At 35.2% G+C, this 18,303-nt stretch overlaps 1 protein-coding gene across 1 annotated transcript in view; it reads left to right on the top strand.

Annotated features, from left to right (window-relative positions):
• The window catches only part of Tenm1 (teneurin transmembrane protein 1), a 336,137-nt gene that overhangs the window by 253,517 nt on the left and 64,317 nt on the right, over positions 1-18,303 (top strand). Inside the window, exon 20 of the mRNA XM_090327164.1 lies at positions 8,622-8,776. Coding sequence (XP_090183290.1) covers positions 8,622-8,776 — 155 coding nt within the window. The remainder of the gene's footprint in view (positions 1-8,621; positions 8,777-18,303) is intronic.

Genomic DNA, 18,303 nt, shown 5'->3' with positions numbered 1-18,303 from the left:
TAGGACATTTCTCAAATATTTTAAAGCCCTAAAATTTGAAGCAATGATCTATGTGTAAATCTTTATATTTCTAGGTTTTGAAAAGTCACTTTCAGAGAGAATTATAGTAATAACTATGCAATTAGGTCACCACTTAACACCTCCATAATACTTTATGCTCTTCAAAATCCTTTCACTTCATTGGTTCCTATAAACTTCATGCCCTTTTACTTTGTGCAATAGGAAATATATGGTCTAGGAAATTATGACACTGTGTGGTTAATTGCTTTAACTAAAGCCTACAGTAAATATATAACAAGTCAGCCTGAAAGATAGATTCCCAACCTTACCTTAAAGTAGGGTTCCTTTTGATTTCCCTTCAGTGCTTTATAGTAAAACAAAGGAAGAAAAAACCTTGACACATGTGTGTTATTGATAATCCATGACATGACAAAATTGGACAATATTACCAAATCACAAAATTGTTTTGCAGAGTAAAATTGATTTGTTATATTGGGAAAGCTCTGCAAATGTCAAGTTCCTTTGGAGTTAATTTGATCAATGAGCTGCCATCTATTCATTCTTAATAAGACCCCTTTTGTCATATACCAATAATAGTAATTGATAAGAAGTGTACTTTTCTTAAAGCTTTTTAGAGAGAATATTATTATATCCTATCTATAATTTTATTTTTTAATATATTTTTATTGTAATTAATAGAAGGGTTACATGATATTTGCCAGATAGATGGTGCATTAATTCCCATACATGGATACCCTTCCACATGTCTTGGTCCCCATTTTCCTCCCCCCAATCCCCACCCCTCATCTTATTTTCCCAGGTTCCCTATCCAATTTCAGATAACCAAATACAAATATATCCGATATATCAGGTAACAAAGTGAGATAGTGTAACAATATGAGATAACCAAAGGACAGCAAAAGAGATGAGAGATAACATAGTAACTTAAGAACAATCATTCATTATATGGCTTATGTTTCTATATCCTAGAAATCCTTTCATTTAGCATCCTACTATATGGCCTTTTGTATCAAGGTTTTGCTCTATTGCAAATTTCTGCTAGGAGAGCCCAAGGTTTCTACTGATTATGACAAATGAGGGAAACCATTGAGCCTATATTCCTTTGAGTCTGGCTTACTTCACTTAATATGATCTTTTCTAAGTCTTTCCATTTCCTAACAAATGGGGCAATGTCATTCTTTCTGACAGCAGCATAGAATTCCATTGTGTACAAATACCACATCTTGTTGATCCACTCATCAACTGAGGGACATCTGGGTTGGTTCCATATCTTTGCTATGGTAAATAGTGCTGCAATGAACATTGTTGTGCTGGTGGATTTAGTATGTCCTTGTTTCTGGATGATTGGGTAAATGCCAAGTAGTGGAATTGTTGGGTCATAGGGGAGCTCTATGTTTAGTCTTTTGAGGAACTGCCATACTGCTTTCCATAGTGGTTGAACAAGTTTGCACTCCCACCAACAGTGTAGTAGTGATCCCTCCTGGCCACATCCTCTCCAGCATCTATTGTTATTAGTTTTCTTGATCCTGGCCATTCTAACTGGAGTGAGGAGGAATTTTATTTTTAAACAAATTCATATATATATATATATATATATATTTGACCTCCCACCCTTCTTTATTTCCCTTAAGTTGTATGTGTTTCAACATATGGAAATTTAGTCTATATTTTTAAATAGTTTATTGAACATTAGTGCCCAGATCTCTTGGATTCGTTGAGGTACTAAAATAAGTCATAGACCAGGTGTGATGGTATAATCCAAACTACTTAGAAAGCAAAGGCAGAAGGATGATGAGTGCAAAGTCAACCTAAATGTAAGGTAGCAGTGAGATATTACTGTCTCAAAATGACAATTAGAAGAAAAGGTCTGAGGTAGATAAAATAGCTCAAATGGTAGAGCTCTTGGATAGCATGTGAAAGGCCCTAGGATTACTCTCTGAGCTGAAAAGCGAATGAATGAACGTCAAGTTGTTGCCCTCAAGTAGTGTATTCATTGCCTTGACTGAGCATGCCTGGAAAATTTACTTAAAAGCACATAAATTAAATAGCAACTTCTGTGGTTTAGAAAAGAGAGAGCTCGTGATAAATTTGAGTTTTCAAGAAAAGTTTCATATAACAGAATCCTCAAGAAAAGTTTCCATCTATGCCATGCCTATGATACCAGTTTGCAGAGAGTTGGAATGCACATGAACAAAGAAAAAATATTTTATATCTTTGTAACTTAAAGAACATTTTAAGATCAACTGGCCAATGTCAGTTGCACTATTCAGATCTCTGTACTAGAGGTTGTGCTGACACCTTACAAAACTTAAGACATTCTCTGGAAGTTGATTTTAACCTTTTATCTGTCTCATAAAATTAAAGAGCAGATTGTGGCAGGAAAAATTGTGCAATATTTCAATTGTCTAATTGCCAAGGGTATAGATGAACAGAATTTTATGACTACTTTCCATGGCTTATGTTCTGAAAACTCTTCATATCTCATATAAAACGGTACAAATGTAGATGACCTGAACAGCTGTAATTTTTAAAAGTTAAGCACAGAGATGCCTTTTGCCAACATTTGAAATTGGTGTACATAGCCAAAAAGTCTTATTGTTGCAGTTATCTAATTTGAAGACGGAATGACTGTTCCCTGTGCTATTAAGCTCCACATCTGGACCCCAGTGATCACATCAGCATGCCTCTATTCCTTCAGTATTGATTAGCGGCATTTTTTCCCAACAGGTGAAAAATGTATTAGTAACTATCCAGGCATCCCCAGCTTGAGAATTATAGTATTTATTCAGTGGAGGATAATAAAACAAGGGAAGAAGTCAAATAATTTTGCCTGTAAATTGCAGCCATTTCAAACAGAGTGATGCTTCACAGAGAAAAGAGCCTGCAGTTCAGATATTATATAAATGTCCCCTGCTTTGCATAAGACATTGTGAATACTTTCTTTTACATGATGCACTATATTTATGAGCCGGTCCCTCCATAGAAGAAGCTGGATAGGGCTTAATGCTGATGAATGGAGGCAGTTCCATTCACTTCCAGGTTATGGTCTGTCAGTGCTTTCATTATGTGCACTAATTTATAAAGATTTATTTATTTTCTCACAAATGTACAAATGTGCTTGAAGCATCTGAGCCAGTGTTTTTCTTGATGGGGTGAACAAGTATGAAGATCCAAGCCGTTGTGTTTTTCTTCCCACCTCTGTCCCCCAGAATTACTGTGTAAACATGTGTTAATATCAGACATCATTTTTTTCTTGCTTCCTTTAAAAATGAAAATGGGTAAAAAATGAGAATGAAATGAAAATGATTACATTTTTAAATCCTGGAAATCCTTTTCTTAATGCAGTTTAAACCTTCTCTTATCCACTGACTGTTCTTTCTATTGTATTTTAAATACTAATGAAAACACTGCCAGTAACCAGCAGTGGGCATAAGTATTGGAACAAATGATGCCTACAACATTAGATACCAAGATTTGGAGATCTAGGCACAGCAATAGCAAAATATGAAAGTAAATTGAATGGCCAGATCCTACTAGCTCCAGAAGGCTTTATGTGATCTGAAATCACTCACAACTCCTTCTCTAAAAAGTAAAGCTTAAAATATACTGGGTATGTGTCACCTCCTCCTACTCAGTCTCACCAGCAGGATCATCATTCTCCTTGGGTTATACATCCCTAGGTTATAAGAGTACTTGTTAAGTGGGGAAGAACTCCTCAGATGATGAACAAAATTAAATTTCTTTTACCTGCCTAAGGTTTTCAATTTGTGATTTACCTCCAAGTGAAACTTAAATATTCCTTAAATCGTACTAGTGTGTGTTTACGTGTTTGTTGTTCAGTTGTCTGTTGGTAAAAGGAAGAAAATGTGTCCCTATAAAATATGCCAGGTATATTTATGCAACACCTGTCATACAGTTCCCTCAAAGCCCTTTCTACTTTTTCTATTTCCACCCTAAGCCTAAATATAACCCAATCAAAATTAATTAAAGAGTTGCAAGAGGAAAGGAGTGTGGCTGAAATGTGGACTATGATAAAAGACGTTGCTGCACAAATATATGAAAGGAGAAGTGTCTACAAACTGTCAGCAGAATATGCCCTGAAGGCAATAGAGTAGTGAGAATTTAATCAGCCCAGACTTATTTCAAAGGCCAGTCATCTGTGGAAATCAACTGACATGAGCAGAGATAGAGGCAAGTTCACAGTGTTTAGAACCTCAGAAAAATTAAAAGTGGAAAAACCATGAAAAGTCAAAAAATATCTTCCCTCAATCAGCTGGAGCTTTTCACTCTGATGGGCACAGAAGTGTGGTAGTCAAGAAACGGAATTGTTTTTCTCTGTTGTGAGCATAAAGATGCAAAGACCCAGAGCTAGACTCTGAAATGTTTGCCCCAAGCACCCATTTGTTAAAGGTTTAGTATCAACATGACATTTTGGTGAGGTTGTGAGAACTTTAAGAAGTGTGGCCCACAGAGTCAGAAACACAAATATTGAATATATTCTCTCCTCCATAGAAACTATATTTTAAAAGCTGAGCTGGGCACCAGTGTTTCACACTTGTAATCCTAGCTACTCACAAGCTTGAGATCTGAGGGTGGTAATTCAAAGCCAGCCCAGGAAGGAAAGTCTATGAGACTTTATTTCCAAATAGCTACCAAAAATCCAGAAGTGGGGCTGTGGCTCAACTGGTAATGTTCCAGTGTTGAAGTGGGAAGCTAAGATACAGCTTCTAGACCCTCACTTCAGTCCCCAGTGTCAGCATAAAAAAGAAGGGAGGCAGGGAGGGAGGAAAAGAAGAGAAGTACAGGTGGACTGTTTGGGAAAGAGGATAAAAGAGAGGTGTAGAGGTTGACTACAGTCAAAGTCCATAATACGCATGTATGAAAATGCCATAATGAAAACCATTATTTGTACAATTAACATGCTAATAAAAATCTTTAAGGAGGGAGGAGGCACAGTGGAAAGACCTTCTTTTACAATTGTGGTCATGAAATAAGGAGCTCCTCTACAATGTACCACCGACCATTTTGAACGATCTACCCATAGCTTCAAAAACAAGGGACATTTGGAAAAATATTAAAAAAAAAATAAGGGGCAACCAATCATGGACTTAAGCATCCAAAATGATGAATGTAAATTAAACCTACCCTTTTCAGTTAATAATATACAATGTTTTGTTACAGTAACAAAGACCTGACTAACAAAGCACCCCAAATAAATCAGTTATCATACAGTTCTTTACATATACCTTTTGTGAACCTCTTTAAATTCAACAGGATCATATTCTCTCAACATTACTTAATTCTCTCCTACTTAAATCTCTTATGAAGAGCAATAATACATCTTATTGTTTTTAATACACTTAACTTACTAAAGTTTTAAAACTATCTCCCTTAGTCTTGATTTCAGTATACTCAGAATTTTTCAGAACCTCAAAATGCAGAACATAGTGTCCCTCTGCTTAATGAAAGACTTATAACTTCACACTTCAAGCGTATGTATACTCTTTGCCTTACCCTCCCAAATTTGAGTATTGATATTTCAATCCTTTGTCTTATAACAGACAAAATTTTATACTCTGTGATATTTAATATAGAGAACATAGAAGAGTATTCGAAAACCATAGACCTGCCACAAACCAGACCACATTTTAGGCAGTTAAGAAATCGATTTTGCTATAATACATTTTAAAAAATAAATAACAGAGTTTCCCCTTGGTTCATCTTCAGTCAGAATTCTCTGGAGAGGAAATAAACATTACTGTAACTATCATTTGGCCTGAACCAATATTAAAGGTCTGTTTATAAACTTTATTAAAACCCCTTATAATTCTCAAAGTAACAAAGAGATTTACTGAGATGGGATTCTCTTGTTTAAATATGTGGGTCCCCTTTGGGAATTCACATAAAAATAAATAAATTTAGAGATCTGCAAGGGAACTTAAAATGAATCTTGAAGTTTCACATAAAGAATTGATACTTCATAAGGAATATCAGAATTAGTGAAAATATAAGGCAAAGCCAAGTCTTAATTTAAACTTCCTACCAACGAGTCAGTTCATCATAATACATTTGGGTTTATAAATTGTGTTTACATGAGTTTATGTTTTGTCAGGAAATTGTGTATATATACATGTGTATTTGTATATGTGTGCTTGTGTTTTATTTAAAGTACTGTCAGGTGCTGGTGGCTCACACCTCTACCTGTGGAGCTACACAGCAGGATGTGCTCTGAAGCCAGTATGCTGAAGTAAAGTTGAGAACTCATCTCCAAGGAGGAGATTGATCTCTAGACTTGAGCAAAAAGCTCAACGACAGGACACAGGTTCTGAGATCAAGCCCCAGGACCAGCACAAAGAAAGGAAGAAAGGAAAGAAAGAAAGAAAGATGTTTGTTAGCATAGATGTTTCTAATTGTAACAAATGCTCAATAGATTTCACTGGGTCTGAACAGAAAGGAAGATGAGACAAAACTAATTGTGGTCTACTGTAAAAGCTACAGTAGTCTTAGTACTCAGTTTCACTTTCCACAGTTTCAGTTGCCTGTGATCACCTGTGGTCCAAAAATATTAACTGGAACATTTGATATTAACAATTCAAGCATTTTAAATTGTGTATTAGTCCGAATAGAAAAACTCACCTCATCCTGCTTCATCCCCATAGACTGCTCATCATGCCTCTACTTAGAGTCACTTAGCCATCTCAGTTTTCAGTAGAACTGTTTTTGTACTACAGTGCTTGAGTAAACTAATGCTAGTTTATCTAGTAAACTAATGCTGTGTTACAATGCATACACATATCATTCATCTTGCTTCATCACATCGCATAAACATCATATCAGCTCATATGATCAGAAGAAGAGAAAGATTGGGTATAGTATAAGATACTTCAAGAGAAAGTAGAAAACAAATTTGTGTAACTATTATGCAGTATATTGTTCTAATTATTCTAATTATCACTGATTACTGTAGTTAATTATACCCAGCTTATAGATATATATGCAGGAATATAGATATGTATATGGGAAAAATGATCCCTATAAAGTTTGGTACTGTCTATATTTCAGTCCATCCAATGGGGATCCTGAATCATATTCCCAGTATAAAATAGGGACTACTATAATGCCATGTGGTTATTTTAAAGGGCATTGTCAAAGTACCAACAGAAACAAGAGTTGGGGCTTACTAATTAGATCTAATGCTTTAAATGTATCATTACATGCAGTACAATAGTAGCAAATAATAGCTGTCACCTCATAGATTTCCAATGATTGTCTGAGTTTTAAGCCTAAGTCTTACATTAGTCTTAAGAAAATCAAGATACTGTATGATTTTATATCATCTATTTGCTATTTTACTAAAATGAAAATGAAATGTGAAATTTAGAGACAAATAATCAAAATTATGGATTATAACTGCTTTAAATATTATTTTAAAGTAATTATTATATTTGTTTTAATTATTATTGTTATTGTAGTTTATGTTTTACTATGATAATTTATAAATAAACTTTAAAAGAATTATCATAAGTACATATGCTGGTAGGTGTGTACAGACAAAAACAAATCAGAGGCTATAATTAACACACTATATGGAAATTGAGAACATTTTATTGTAGAACTGTGGTCATTCTCTGCTTAATGCCATAATTTTTCTCTCTAACCTTCTCTTAATAAATAATTCAGAAGAAAAAATTCAATCTAGTTTATTAGAATTATTATAATCCCCTGTAAACTATGTGTAAATTGCTCAAAATAACTCTAGCATTTTCCAAGTCACTTGTTTCCTAATGCAACCCATGTAAATATTCATCCCAAAAGAAATGTAACACACACCTCCAGACCCCTGTTTTTCTCTGTTTAATTTAAAGAGGATTTTTCTTTTTATTTAGTTGTTCTATTTTTATTGTTATTGTAAAAGTGATGTACAGAGTAGTCACAGTTTCATAAGTCAGGTAATAAGTATATTTCTTTTTGAACATTGTCACCTCTTCCCTCATTGCCTCGTGGCTTTTCCCTCCCAACTTTCCTACCCATACAAGTTGTATGGTTCATCTTCAACATAGTGTCTACTGAATATCACTGCTGAATTTTTTCATTCTTTGTCCCACCATTTCTGTGCTCCTCCTTGCCTACCCCTAAACAGATAACATTACATACAAGATAAAAGGTACAGAAATCAAAAACACCAACAAAGGAGGAAAAACCAAAATAGCCAAAAACCTCTTGTTTCCATTTCATTTTGATAGATATCATTATATGATCATATGTACATAGCTATTAAACATTTGTGGTCCTTAAAGAGAATTTTTCTGTATGTGGGAGGGAACAAGTGTCAAATAAACGAAAACACAAAACTTGATAAAACAAAATTATTAGACCTGGTTTTAGGTCTATATTTCTTTTGTCATTTCTTTTCAAAACACAAACAAGTGACTATATATCCCAACAAACCTATCCCATTACTGTCTTGTCTGTGCTGAGCGAAATTGAATCCATATATCTTTAAAGTGTCTTTCCATTTCTATGCTTTCTTTCAAAAATACTGATCTTAGTGCAAATGTGGCCCACTAGACTACTAATGTTCATTTGCTGTTTCCCAATAGGCATCACAGTTGATAGACATGGATTCATTTACTTTGTGGATGGGACTATGATTCGGAGAATTGATGAGAATGCTGTGATCACAACTGTAATCGGCTCAAATGGTCTGACTTCCACGCAGCCACTGAGCTGTGACTCGGGAATGGACATTACTCAGGTAGGCACCACTGCTTTTCAGTATTATCACCATTTGGCATAATGGAAATGGATAACAATTTTCTCATGCTGAAATTAGGTAGAAAGGAAACCTGATGTATCTGTTATAGTACCTGATAGCAAGAAATTCTCTTTATATAAGTTACTTTTTCCTCCCCAGAAAAAAAAAAACTTACTTGGGAGAAAATGGTAAGCTAGGATAATTTTGAAATAAGGCTTGATGGAGTATTGACATAACAATTGAAATCTTCCTAATTTGAACTAATTGGAGAATAAGACCAGTCTTCTTTATTGAATATTTCCAAAACATAAACTCTACTTATTCTTAGATGAGATAATAACATATTTGGGAAAGTTCTGACTATTAAATGTCCTTAGAAATCTTTTTAATGGAAAAATAGATATAGTGGTACACAGAAAGCTGAGACAATAGGATAGTAAGTTTGAGGCCAGCTTGTACTATATAGGGAGACCTTGTTCTGAAAAGCAAAAATCAGAAAGAAGTTATGAATGAAGAGAGGAATGAAAGAAGACAAGGATAAGAGGGAGGGAGGAAGGGGGTAATGTTTTAATAGATATGTGAATATAACTTGTTTCTTAAACACACACACACACACACACACACACACACACACACATATTTCTACAATGTGGTAAAAATTTTCCCAAATAAAAAGAACATTCTCTCTGAGATTTATTTCACATTTATTCAGCAAACTCTTGGCCAGTAAAGATAAAGAGGAAAAGATTCAGTGTAACATTCAGGCCCAATATTCTGATTTTATCACCATCTACTAAATCAATATTAGATATAGAGAGAGATTATAGAGAATATAGCACAATACTAGAACTTTTATTGGCCCATCTTAACCTATAGGAAGAAGAATTTTATATATAAAATGAAAGAACTAGATTTACCAGTCCTCAAAGTGATTTTCTTACTCTTAACTTTCCATGAATCTGTGACTCTGATGAAGCAGAGTATTAAATAATTCTATGAAATCAATTAGAGTAGAAATTGGGAGTGTTAAGATTGGTTAGTGTTTCTGATAGGATAGTTTCAGCTGCAAGTAATAAAACATTTTTTTCTAAAAGTAGTTTAAATAATAAGGCTTCACATAATGAGATGTACCAAGGTAGGCAAAGATGCCAATTTATTTTGATCCTTTATCACATTACTCAGAATTGAGTCACATGCCCATCCCTTAACTAGTCACTGGCAAAGGGGAAACATGATTTTCAGAACAGTGTCAGACCTTTGAGAACTGATTCCATTGCTGTCTGATTCTTGGAGTATATTTGTAGCTCCACTGGCTAAGAATTTAGTATTGCTGTTTTTAAAAAAATACTTATGATTTGCTCCACAATGAAGATATTCCTGCGATCTCATTTTCTATAGCACCTGTATTCTAGGATAATTGTCAAATTAAATGAACACATTACCTAAAAGCCTTACTTCTGTCATTAGGTCTACTAGCTCCTCTTACCTCTACCTGCCATAAGTATTCTATAATTTGTGAAGACCGAAGTTGTTCTTTTTTTTTCTTTTTTTCATATATTTTTATTGTAATTAATAGAAGGGTTACATTATATTTGCCAGATAGAAGGTGCATTAATTCACATACATTGATACCCTTTCTCATGTCTTGGTCCCCATTTCCCTCCCTCCCACCTCCACCCCTCATCTTGTTTTCCCCCCTTCCCTATCCAATTTCAATTAACCAAATACAAATATATCCAATATATCAGATAACAAAGTGAGATACTGTAACAATATGAGATAACCAAGGGAGAGCAAAAGAGATGAGAGATAACATAGTACATTAAGGACAACAATCACTCATTATATGGCTTTTGTTTCTATATCCTAGAGGTCCTTTCATTTAGCGTCATACTATATAGGCTTATGAATCTAGGTTTTGCTCTATTGCAAATCTTTGCTAGGAGAGCCCAAGGTTTCTACTGATTATGACAAATGAGGGAAACCATTGAGCCTATATTCCTTTGAGTCTGGCTTACTTCACTTAATATGATTTTTTTCTAAGTCTTTCCATTTCCTAACAAATGGTGCAATGTCATTCTTTCTGACAGCAGCATAGAATTCCATTGTGTACAAATACCACATCTTGTTGATCCACTCATCAACTGAGGGACATCTGGGTTGGTTCCTTATCTTTGCTATGGTAAATAGTGCTGCAATGAACATCATTATGCTACTGGATTTAGTATGTCCTTGTTTCTGGATAATTGGGTAAATGCCTAGTAGTGGAGGTCTATGTTTAGTCTTTTGAGGAACTGCCATACTGCTTTCCATAGTGGTTGAACAAGTTTGACTCCCACCAACAGTGTAGTAGTGATCCCTCCTGGCCACATCCCCTCCAGCATCTGTTGTTATTAGTTTTCTTGATCCTGGCCATTCTAACTGGAGTGAGGTGGAATCTTAGAGTTGTGTTGATTTACATTTCTTTTATGACCAAAGATGTTGAGCATTTCTTCATGTGTCTATAGGCCATTTTTGTTTCTTCTTCAGAGAAGACTCTCTTTAAGTCTTTGGCCCATCTTTTAATGGGATGGTTGTTACTTTGGAGATTAGTTTTGGAGTGATTCAATTTTTTGAGCTGTTGATATATTTTAGATATGAGGCCTTTGTCCGTTGTATGGTTGGTGAATATCTTCTCCCACTCTGTAGGTTTCCTAATTAATTTACTATCTATGTCTGCCATACAAAAGCTCTGCAGTTTAATGCAGTCCCACTTATCCAGCCTTTCTAACACCGAAGTTGTTCTATTTGGGGTTTCTCCTCTTTTCTTTGTCCCTGTATCCCCTCCCAGAATCTGGGGGAATGACCAATTATAAAAGTAAGATGGGGAGTGTAAAGACCTGGAAAATGGACAAACAGAGCAAGCCATTCTTACAAGATACTTGAGTAAATCAGACTAAGTCCTAGAACTTCAAAAACCTGCAGACTTTAATGAAAAGAACCATTATTTGTGGCAATAAGGGAGAATAGGAATGTATTTTTTTCATATATTTTTTATTGTAATTAATAGAAGGGTTACATGATATTTGCCAGATAGAAGGTGCATTAATTCACATACATTGATACCCTTTCACATGTCTTGGTCCCCATTTCCCTCCCAGGAATGTATTTATGTAGGAGGAATATATTGATATAGGGGATGAGGGAAATAAAAGATTCATATATGTAATTTAATTGTGGAATATTTTCATTAAAATAAAACACTGAGTAAAGCAATCAGTGAAGTCTAAACAATATCTGACTGTAGATCAGTTATGTTGGAAATAAAATTATCTATACAGAGTGAACGTAAGACCCTTATCACTAGCAGAAAGGTTCTTTTTCCACAAGATTTTCCATTTGAACTTCTATATATATATGCATATTTCACACACCATATAATGTGTATGTATATATATATATATACACATCTACATATGGGTGTGTGTAGTAGATATAGTTAAATATATATTGCTGTGCCAAAAGTACAGTATGGTGAAAATATAAAAAAAAACTGGTAAGCATGAAGTGAGACTAGTAATAACTGAGGGGTATTCATAAAAGATCTTATAAGCAGGATACAGTTTTATTTTGTCCAATGGACAATGAAGAGCAAGTAAAACATTACCCAGAAAAGCATCAACAGATTTAGCACTGTTTCCAGAAACTGCTGTGCAAATTAAGTTACCATCTAATCCTTTTGGAGTGGTGTATTACAGCTCTGTAATGTGACTGATTGTAATGCTGATCAGTTTTATTAAGTCTCATATCAGACACTGATAATGGCTGAACACAGAGTATTACAGTATGGATTGAAAAATCTAGACAGATGAGTGAGAAGTTGAAGTTAAAATCCAAGAATTTGTTGGCTGGCATGGTTTCAGATTTATGGAAATACATGCATAGTAGTATCATCCACTGAGAGACTACAAGAGAAAACAGGTTAAAGTAAGGGATGGTTCAGTTGGGTACATTGTGTTGAGTTTGTCATGTGTACCAAGCAGGTAAACATATGTGGCAGACAATTGGATATAGATCTAAAACTCAAAGCTTGAAATACAGACTAGATTTTGTGGTTACTGATTTACATATGGCATTGGCAGGTAGGGAAGTTGATGTAATCTCCTAAGAAGGGTACATAACATGAAAAGTAGAGAAGGCTCAAGTCATATTCTAGGGGACACCAGTATTTGAGGGAAAGATGAGAAGTGGAAATCCACAAAGGAGGTTGAGAGGAACAAACTTGGCATGCAAGTAAAAAAACAAAAAGTTATGTAAGAGGGTGGGAGCACCACCATAAAGCCAGCTCTTCAAAGTCCTTCTCAAATACTGCTTACAGGTCAGGGAAAAAGTAGTTCTTTTTTTTTAAAGCCATTTAATTTTACTGCATTAGTGCATCTGATAAGAGCACCTTTTATAGTGTGTTAATTGATGAGAATTGGATTTCGGTGTCAGAGTGGGAAACAGAGAAAGTGAAAAGAATTTATTTCTAGTTTAGCTAGGACGGGGGGTGGGACTTTGGGTTTGAAACAGCTCATCTCCTAGATATGAGTAAATCAGTATCCATGTAGTGCACAGATGGATAAAAGCCGGACAGCACTGGGTGCAATGGAATAGGCAAGCGAGTAGAATGCTTCCAGGAGGAAACCTGTGTTTGGCACCACTACTCAGATGCTCCATCATAATAGCCATAATCTCCCATCTGTTCTGACAACTATGGAAGATCAAAAACCAGTATTTCCCATGAGTGCCCTGAAGAATATGGGTAGTCTTCAGTTACAAAGGAGAAAGCCGAGTAGGGAGCTTCAAAATACCTTCCAAGAGCAAAGGCTCCATTGTTTATAGTAGTACTTACAGTGATCCAGCTGAGCTGACATGCTGCTCTGTTTCATAGTTCAGTAAATCAAAATATATTGAGGGCAGAGACAAATATCTAAATGAGAGCACATGAGTTTTGCTGAGAAAGAGGAGAAAAAAAATAGAGACCTGGGCTGCAGCATGAAGATTTGAATTTGACTTTAAGAGATTACTTTTTCAAAGACTATGTGGCAGCATCGTAAGTCAAAGGATTTTGTAGAGTTCCCACCTTTAGAAGCTCTCAAGCAAATGTCGGAAAACAATAACAATAACAATAAGCATGTCAGTGCTTGGCATTGAGTCTTTCTGGAATCAGAAAGAGAGACCAACTATTCCTACTCTGTTTTCAATAATATAACAACATTCCTATAATTTCATGTTATTTTCCCAGTATTTCAAAACCAAAATATTTCTAAAGGGAAGTTCTATCCTTGCTAGCATAACACCCTCTGAGTTTGGGAAGTAGTGAAACACAATGGTTTTCTTTCTGTTCATTGTCTTTGAGTTCTGCATTTTCTGAGACAAAGTAAAGTCTCAGAAAGAGACATACATCTAAACTATCCCAATATTCTGCAAATTACAATGTCTTCTAATAATTCCAAAAATGACTGCAACCACTGATCAGAAGCTCACTATGCCAGGGACTCTGCTGAGCATCTTCTTTGCTGTTCCATTTTATCTACATAGCCCAACCATCCTTGAGTGGTAGATGCTATTATTCCTATCGAGAGAGGAGGAAACTAGAAGCAAAGATAATATTGTGCTATTGAACAAAGGTGTTATGTGCCAGAGATAAGATTTCAGCATAAACTTTCTGACTTCAGGTGTGCCTTTTTCTAACTTCAGCATTTTCAATGATAATTGGAATTCACCAAATATCTCTGTATTTAGCTGAATGACAAATGCTGTTTGGTGGAGAACTGTACTGTTTATTCACAGAATGTATGTTTAGTGACACACAGGAAATTGTTTAATAAAATCTAATCATCTCAAGAAATGAAATTTGCTTTGACAATAAAATCAGCCATTTGTTCAAAATCAATACCATTTCTTTATTTACTAAAATGTGAAAGTGAACTCTTGGTGTAAACTCTGAAGCATAACTTCCCTTTGTGAGCACTGCTATAAACAGGTCTTTTACTTCAAAGATGAGTTTTTTATGAAGCAACTGGGCTCTTTATTTCATTGCTGCTTTGAATCTTCCTACTCTACACTTCAATCTTGTACCTGACTACAATGGAATTAGAACTTAGAACAAGTCTCTGAATTGGAAAGGAAATCATGGAGCCAGCTTGATACTCATCTAACATTAAACCCAATAACAGCAACAACAACAAAAAAAACAGGGGCTGGGATGTAGCTCAGTGGCAAAGCAATAGCAAGTGCAACATCCTGGGTTCAATCCCCAGTACCAAAAAAAGACAAAAAACATATAGTTAAAAAAAAACCAGGTGCAGTGGCTCATGCCTATAATCCTAGCTACTCAGGAGGCTGAGATCTGAGGATCAGGCAGTCCAAATTCACCCTGGGCACAAAGACCATGAGGCTCTTATATCCAATTAACCACTATAAAACTGGAAGAGGCACTGTGGCTTGAGGGGTAGGGTGGTACCCTTGAGTTGAAGAGCTCAGGAACAAGAGTAAGGCCCAGAGTTCAAGTCCCAGGACCGACAAAAAAATACCTGCTAGCATATAAGCAAGAGACATGGATCTAACACATAGAAAAGTGCTCCCAAAATAGCCACTAGATTCGCTGTGCTCTCTGCACTGGGTCCCAATATCACCCATTTGTTATTTGGGTACCAAGCATATATCCATGGATATGAAGGAAGGAAGGTAACTGAGTCTCTGAAGGAACAAGCCATGCTGAGTACATTTAATCTATGAAGCTAGCTCACTAGAAATTCTCTTTACAGCCATTGCATGCAGAATTTTTTCCACCATATATTAACAACCCAACCTCTCCTCAAATGCTTCTTGCACTATCAGAAACTTGCAACATCACCAAGAGGGCTCCTTCCATATTTCAGTGCCTCTGATTGATAGAAATCTCTTATACCTTTAATATTTTATCTTCTTTTAACTTTTACCATGTAGTTCTACTATATTTCCGCAGACTGAGTTATATATGCAATTCATTTTCTATAAAATTGTGTTAATGAGTCGTGCACTGTGCCAGATACTTTTGTATACATTATTTTATTAAATTTTTATGCCAATTTTTCTAAGATAAGCATTCTTTTCTTATACTTTTAACAAACAAAGAGATTCAGAAGGATTGCATAATTTGATTGAGGCTACAAATAAGTGATAGAAATGGAATTTGAACCTGGACAACTGGATGCCTAATTTCAGAAAATTACTGCATCAATCGGACTGTTCCACAGTCACATCCAAAAATCATTTAATAGCACCACACTGGAAGGATTTTGAGTTCATAACAATTTATCACTTCATAACAATTTATCAGTTTGGAACAATTTTATTTCAACTCGATAATAGTGTCATAAATAGTTCTGAGTATGTGTCATGTCCAAACAGCTATGGAAGCCATTATTCTCATAAATGTCATTTTCAACTTAGTTTAAAAGGAAATAAGAACTTCTTTACAAAATCTGTAGATATAATATCCATAAGCACCTCTTCTTTAAGATAAGAAACAACCACTTATGAACACATTCAAGTACCTTTTCTGAATCAATCTCCCTCCCTACAGTTGGTGGGACACATTTTCTGATTGTTCTTAAAATTAAATCTATGTTTAACCATCTTAATCTGCCAGCACATCTTCAGTTGTCCAAATTACTCAGTAATCATAAAAATACTGGTCCTAAAAACTTCATTTATGAGCCAGGTGCTGGTGACTCTTGCCTATAATCCTACCTACTCAGGAGGCTGAGATCTGAGGAATGTGGTTCAAAACCAGCCTGGACACAAAATTCCATGAGACTCATCTCCAGTTAACCACCAGAAAACCAGAAGTGGTGCTGTGGCTCAAGTATAAGAATGCTAACCTTGAGCTGTAGAGCTCAGAGTCATCGCCCAGGTCCAGAGTGTAAGCATTTACAAATTCTCAATTAATGTTAGTTCTTCAGGGCCAAAAACTTGCTTGAACAAGTTAGATGATCTTCTAAAATCCCTTTACCTCTCTTGGGCTTTAGGAACTGTGAGTCAATACTCTTTGTGGCCATTTTCCTTAACTGAGAAAACAAAGCTTTCCCCTCTTCCTCATCCATCAGCATTTTATCATCTGCCCTAGGTAGCTGACTTCTGCTCCCTCATTGTCTTCTGTCTCTACATAACTCAGAAAGCTATTTTCTCTTCTTTGAATTTTTACAAGTCATAAATTATAACTGGATAGAAGGGGAATTACAAAGCCTCTTTTTCAAAATCTACATGTGAGTTTATACAAGTAGATTCAGCATTTTCTGTTGTTTTAAAGATACATATATAATAACAACAAATCATGAAAAGTTATAGCAATCTAAGGTGGAAAAGAAAAAAGCAGTAGTCTAAGAGGAAAAAAAGCATACTTTTCCCCCTAAATATCTTTTCGCTCATATCCTATCCTCTCAAATCCTATCATATCTGTATAATAGCCTTACCAATGCTATTGAATATGATACCAATGATATTGAAAGTTAAGATTTTCAGGGATGACTTGCCTTTCTTTGTTCACTTCCATCCCTCTCCCATGTGCACCCTGAAAGAGAACAGAATTAGATCTTTCAAATGAAGGCCATTATAAGTGAAATTCCCTGCAGGGACTGACTTCTGAGTTTTGTGAAGCTCTGTAGGGAATCAAGAAAATCTGAATTATAATAAGTTTGCTTGAATAAAGGGATCTCCCAGGAAAAAAAGAAAGTTTATTTTAAAAATTCTTTGCCACTGGGATGAAAATCTCACCACCTCCACCCCCACCACACCCTCTCAATGTTTCAATAACCATGGAGCTGAGCTCACTCTCAATGCAAAGAAATTGTCTGGAGCCACCTCCAGACAATACAAAAGAGGTATACATGGCCAGGAAAAAAGTGAATTCCAGGTCAACAACATGCAAGAATGATGAAAACAAAATGTTTGAAATATCTGGAAGCACCTATTTTAGAGGCCATTAACAGCTATAAGCAACAGAGACAGCTAAGTGAAACAAAAAAAGGAAAGGAAAACTGATAAGAGAATAATGTGTGGAAATGATCAAATAGCAAATTAATGAGGACAGGAGCATTATAGAAAAGAATCAAAAAGTTATTTCATGACCTTGGTCCGAAACACATACTCCATTCCACTTGGTTATGGTTAATCTAAACAACTGAATATTATGTAATAATGGTTTGCATTAAGCAATGGATCAAACGACATTAAAAGCAATAGCATATAAGACTATTTTATTGTTTCTTTAACCTGAACAAAATTAAGGTATCTATTAAAGTATGTATTATGTTGAATTTAAATTATTTTAGATTTTACATTGTATGGATGAGTCAAAGGGCTGTGAAAGTGTTCAATTGGGTGACATAGATCAAAGCACATGGTATTCATAAACTATTTTGTTAAACCAACAAAAATTTCAATATTTATTCTACAAAATAATGGGATAATAATGAAAGAATATATTGGAGGGATGAGTAAGAATGTTGAAAGAAATAATA

Source organism: Megascapheus bottae, chromosome X (genome assembly GCF_031878675.1).
Source record: "Megascapheus bottae isolate mThoBot1 chromosome X, mThoBot2.hap1, whole genome shotgun sequence".
In the NCBI taxonomy this organism is placed as follows: domain Eukaryota; kingdom Metazoa; phylum Chordata; class Mammalia; order Rodentia; family Geomyidae; genus Megascapheus; species Megascapheus bottae.
The sequence above is the reverse complement of the archived record's forward strand: the minus strand, read 5'-3'. Positions and strand labels throughout refer to the sequence as shown.